General features: G+C 39.9%; 1 protein-coding gene across 1 annotated transcript; it reads right to left on the bottom strand.

The window, feature by feature from the left end:
- Positions 1 to 881: 881 nt before the first annotated feature.
- Positions 882 to 4,722, bottom strand: LOC137720983 (protein SEEDLING PLASTID DEVELOPMENT 1-like). Its single transcript, XM_068460112.1, has 9 exons — positions 4,173 to 4,722; positions 3,461 to 3,675; positions 3,218 to 3,368; positions 2,900 to 3,091; positions 2,543 to 2,705; positions 2,222 to 2,466; positions 1,820 to 1,996; positions 1,547 to 1,708; positions 882 to 1,421 (listed from the first exon to the last, which is right to left on the bottom strand). The coding sequence occupies exons 1-9, from the start codon at positions 4,665 to 4,667 to the stop codon at positions 1,119 to 1,121; spliced, it is 2,103 nt and encodes a 700-aa protein (XP_068316213.1). The 5' UTR covers positions 4,668 to 4,722; the 3' UTR covers positions 882 to 1,118.
- Between the last annotated feature and the right edge of the window lie 1,019 nt (positions 4,723 to 5,741).

The raw sequence follows: 5,741 nt of genomic DNA, 5'->3' as shown, positions 1-5,741 counted from the left end.
GTATATATAGAATTTAGTGCAAGACTGAATTCTTCCTTTCTCTCAAGAGCGAAATGCGAATGCTAAGCCAACAAAATGAGATTCCAAGAACCTTTCGTTATAATCTTACCTCCCCTTACTCGATCAAGTAGGTCTTATTACTTCATAACCGGGAGAGAAATGCATCTAGGGAATAAAAATGTATAGAGTAGACCTTTTTTTTTTAGTACCCGAAACCCGAAACCCCAAAACTTTTTTTTTTCTTTTCAGAAATTCAAGTACATGAGATATGGTAACCACAATGCATTCGTCAACTTTTATACGAATTTCAATTTGAAAGTTAAGAAGCATAATTCATCGACTTTTGTACAACTGATATCTCCATTTTTGACATGGATTTTGTCAGCCCACCAGGAGTGTGCATTGTCTGGACAGGAAGAATTCTATTTCATGAAAGAAGGCCTTACTCACTTAAGGCCCTTGGACAACTAAGTCAGTTCGGCTTCTTTTTTTTTTATCAAATTCACTTTCAACGTGGAGAACACTTGATCTGCGTCACTTGATGAGGAATAAAAACCTCTTTTGATTATGCGTTGCTTGTTGCATTGAAAATAGCCTCTCCTTACGAACCTTCGTCATTCTTTGAGGACGGAATTGCTGATGATTTTGGCCGGCTCTGTAATTTCGAGACTGGCTTAGAGCTTTCTGCCATTTTGGGGAACATCTTGGCCTTAACTTCTGCTTTGGTTGGCTCGGGTCGCAGGGGCAAAAGGCTGACCGACGAACCAGGGTCTAATAGGATGCGATTGACCTTGTGATTGTGCTCCCTGTTAGGATGATTGTGTTAAGTTGATTTCAGCATGAAGTCGTCGTTAGTGAAGGCAGTCTTGATATCCGATGACATCATTTTTTGGTATTTCAAATTATTCACTAATTGGGTTGCTCCTTCATTGAAGAAGAAACAACTGCAAAAAGCTTGTTACATTATTCGAAATAATTACATTAAATTTCTTTTGATTGACAGGGAAATGATTACATTAATTGACATACATAATTTACACGACCATCCATGAAATGAAATGGGCTATCAACCAGTGATTGAAAAATGTTGCAGTTGAGGCAGCAATCTGCATCCTCTTCTATTCAGATATAATAGGTAGCCTAGTAACACTGGTTCCTCCACCTCCGCCGGTTAGTGATCTAGAGTTAATCACCTCCAGAAAACTTGAACCGGATTTAACAGGTTTTGAAGCTTTCTTTTTGTTTAATCTCATCGGAAGAATCTGCAACCTTGGATTCATCTCGGTGCCTGAATTTTCAGCAGCCAGCTGATAACTTTCCACTAGCTCAAGCTGTCGGGCGATTATTTCAGAGCATCTTGGGAGAAGCTCTACTGGCTCTCCACCAGGAATCACGATGTACTCAATCGCAAGTCGAACCTCCTAGGACATACAAAAGGAGAAACGGTGTACTAAGCAAATGATATAGGTAAGGTCCAAAGGATTATGTTGTGGAATGAACTGAGAATTTACTGACTGAAACGGAGAATTGGGAAAGGAAAATGTACCTCCAATGCATCAATCTCTTCCAAAGATGGTTTTCTATTCGGGGCATCATCTTCAATTTCAATGTCGAAAGAACTATTGACTAACTGCTTTCGCAAAGAGCCAACAGATTCCATTTCAAGAATCATCCGAACTGCCTTGACCATTTGTGCCATGGTATTTGACTGGACAACAAAACCGAATGAGTCATGACGTGTATGGTGTATACCATACAATGCATATGTAAAATAGATACACAAACAGAGAACTTCGAAAAAGAACGGAAGTGAGGCTACCTTCATGACAAATACAGGCAAGTCGTGGAACTTTGTTACACTGCGGATCCATGGGTTCTGTTTCATTTCATAACTGGATGCTATTATTACATCAGCTGTTCCGATATCATCAGTTACTTCTATTTCATCTTCAAGCCCCATTACCTTTGCTACTTGTAGAAGATCGGCTTCAAGGATCTACAATACATCAAAATAATAAAAAATTTGTTAATACAAATCATCTGCCTTGTGAAAACCTATTTACTAAAAGCGTTTTGGAAAAATTCATGAAGTTATTACTACAAAATGCCAGAATCAGAGCTTAAGAAAATGTGTGACCTTTGCTCTCAGTTCAATGAGCGTGGATTTGAAATTTTCCAATTGAAATATAGAGTGAAGCAAATAGAAACCTAAGTAACATACCTTGTATGCATATACACAAACCGGCCAACTCCTCTTCTTCACAGATCTTTTGCTGCTCAATTTTTTGGACCGTGTAGGGGAATGGTCTAGATCTTCCTTGTCAGACTCTATATCAGCGGCATCAATGTTCTTTTTAACAGTAAAATCAGACACTTGTAGATAGCTCTTTTCAGGTATTGAAATGGACTTGCGAGAGCCACCAGCATCTGCATCAACACGACGGATTTCAAACAAAGGAGGTTTTCCTGCAACCAAAAAATTTTCAATTTAGAATAATTTTGGCCCTTGAAATGTCAATCCAAAGAGGGAAGTGCAAAATACCAGCCAGTATAGCATCAACAGTTGCATCTAATCTGTGATGCACACGAAGTTCTGTTTTAGATATAATCTCCACAGCACATGTAAATGTAGGAGGCCCCCTTCTTTCCAGAATTGTCTTCTGTACCTTCCTTCTTCTTGCTTCTTCATCACCAAGTGTCACACTCTGCATTCAGATCAAAACTGCTTTTGGTCAATCAACAGTTTCTATCTGCGAAAGCCTTAAATTGGTAAGGTCTCGACACAATATCTGCAGTGGAAATGATATGTCATATCTCCTATATGGTACCAACAAGGAGCACTAATAGATCTGAGCACAACTAGTAAATGGTAGAGTTGACAAGTAGCATTGCACTGCACCTCTATGCCACCGACAAGGATCTGTAGAGAAGGATTTTTCATTACGTTGTCTATCGTCATTCCATGTGCTGTTCCAACTAGTTGGACTCCTCTTTGAGCAATAGTACTGGCGGCCAATGCTTCAAGTTCTGTTCCAATTTCATCTATTATGATCGTTTCGGGCATATGGTTTTCCACTGCTTCAATCATAACCTGCACAAAAGTTCCAAAGGGGTAAAACGATGATTTGGGTGAAAGGAAAAACAATGCACATTTACTACTCGGGAACTAAAGCAACAGTTGGAGATAAAAAGCAGTAGAATTGTTGTCAACACTCACATTATGCTGCATATTGACATTAGGAACTTGCATCCTCCTTGCACGACCTATTCCTGCGTGAGGAACATCTCCGTCTCCACCAATCTCATTCGATGTATCCACAATCACAACACGCTTCATATGATCATCTGCCAGCATTCTAGCAATTTCTCTGCAGGGGACAAATTCATAACATGCTTATTCATGATGCCAGGTGAAATGGAATTTAAAGGTTCATTTGCTTGGACCAGGAGTAGGCGATACCTGATTAAGGTTGTCTTCCCAACTCCAGGAGGTCCAATGACCAAGATGGAACCGCCGCCCTCAACCAAGTCACGTATAATCTCAGCGCTTCCTGACACAGCTCGTCCCACTCGGCACGTGAGGCCAATGATTTGCTTTTTCCGGTTTCGAATAGCACTTATCCGGTGTAGTGAATTGTTAATACCTGAACGGTTGTCATCTGAAAACTCACTAACCTACAGAAAAGCAAGTACCTTTGTATAAGAAACACATAAACAAATAGTTACGAAATCGTTTGAAAATGTTTTTAAAATGACTGAAAACATTTTTGGAGAATATGTTTATGGCTTTCAAAAGCACTTGGAGTGTTTTCTGCAAGAAACACCAGTTATGTTCTTTTTCTAAGAAACGTTTAAGTGATTTTCCAGGATTGACTTGCTTTTTAACTAAGGATTGGTTCCAAAAAAAATTTAACCAAAAACGCTTTCAGCCATTTTAAAAACACTCCCAAACGAGCTCAAGATCTTCCCTTCTAAACAAAGCTAATAGGTATTTACCAATAACTAGCATGACCAATCACACAAGGGTCCAAAATTAACAATTTAATCAATCATTAAATAAATAATTAAACCAGAGAGACAGCCACTAACACCAAATTGAAGATTACCCAAAAACACTTACGTCATGCAAATATGACACTTAATTTTTCAATCTGCATAAGAATGCTCCAAACCTTCGATACAGCGTGCCGTAGATCTTCAAGATTCACCGGCTTTTCGGAGATCACCCAATCACCGGAAGGAAACCTCGCAATCGGACTCCTCCCCAAATCCATCACAACCTCAACGAGCTCGCCAATCTCCTCGTGCCTGTACAGCTCACTCCTCATCCTCAAAGGCAACAATTCAAGTAACATTCCCAGCTCCGAAGCCGCCTCCGGCTGCGACGTGGAAGCCGGATTCAAATTCGGAGAATTCGAAATCAACCCATTTCCGGAATAGAACCGATCGGACGGCCTCCGAATCTCCGGGGACGGAATCCATGGGGTGGAGGATTTGGACGAAGCAACCGGCTTATGGCCACCGCGTGTTCGACGAAATGTCGAAGAGACTGCAGAGGTGAATTTGGAGTTCTGAAGGTAGCAGAGGGTCGAGATTGGGATCTGGTTCGCCGATTGCCATGAGCTCTGCAAATCAACGAGCACGCATTGCGAGCTCAAAGCTCTCATTTCTCCTCCGAGTTATTAATTTTTAATACAATTACAAAGAGACTCTGATTTTTATTTTTTTATTTATTATTTTTTTTTTATGGATGTAGTTTATGAAGTATCCGAATTGGCGAGGATGGAAGAAGATTCGGAGGTATCTCCTCCGCGATTGGAGTTTTGGAGGGAAAGTGGGGCCGCCAAAGAGCAACCTAACAAACGGTTAGCGACCGTTGAAAGCAATGGAAGTTGAGCCACGTGGGGCTGCGTCGCGAGCCACACATATTTTCCAAGGCTCCTAGTTTTGGAACTCTTTAGAAAAAAAATTCATTATTTCCTTTCTTGCACTCCACAATTTAAACTTTGGGACTGTTAATAGTACTTAAAAAAATAATCATTTTTCTCGATTTTTGGAAAGATAGATTGTCGTTGCAAAATCAACAACTAGTGTTTTTTAGAACAAAAAAATAATCATAGAGAGTAAGTGATGGCTATTTTAGAGATCTAACAATAATTTCTCTATATCTTGGTAAAATTATGATAGCAGCCCGTGTTATTCTGGCGGAAATTCGCTTGGTTAGACTAGTATCAACCTTCACGACTAATTGTTGCAAATTTAAGTTCAGTTAGTCAATTTATCGACAAAATTAGCACACGAGAGACAGAAGTGTGTGAATTGAACTTTTTTTGGCTGTAGAATATAGAGAATTTTTTATGGTTCCCTCCCCTATTTCATTTTCGTATTAGGTCGACTTTCAAGACTTTGAAGCAAAATCTGAACCCAAACACAAATCAGCCGTCTAGCCGTGCAAGAATGGTGCACGCCATCGACGAAGACCGCTCTTGCAGACGGGTTTGCCTGGACTCTAAAACTCAACCATCTTAAGATAATAACCCCAAACCACTCCTCAAATTCGATCTTCTACCAACAAATCAAATTCTGATATAGTCTACAGTGAAAGATTAGTGAGAGACTTCGTAAAGAATGGCGATGAACAGGATGAAATACCGAAACATTTGTCACCTAAACATGACAGAAGAGATGAGATTGCCAAGTTTCTTTCATAAGCAATGCAAGTTAAGATGGAGGCACGGAGG

The sequence above is a fragment of the Pyrus communis genome, chromosome 16 (assembly GCF_963583255.1).
Source record: "Pyrus communis chromosome 16, drPyrComm1.1, whole genome shotgun sequence".
Taxonomy (NCBI): Eukaryota; Viridiplantae; Streptophyta; class Magnoliopsida; order Rosales; family Rosaceae; genus Pyrus; species Pyrus communis.
This window is presented reverse-complemented; position numbering and strand designations above follow the sequence as displayed.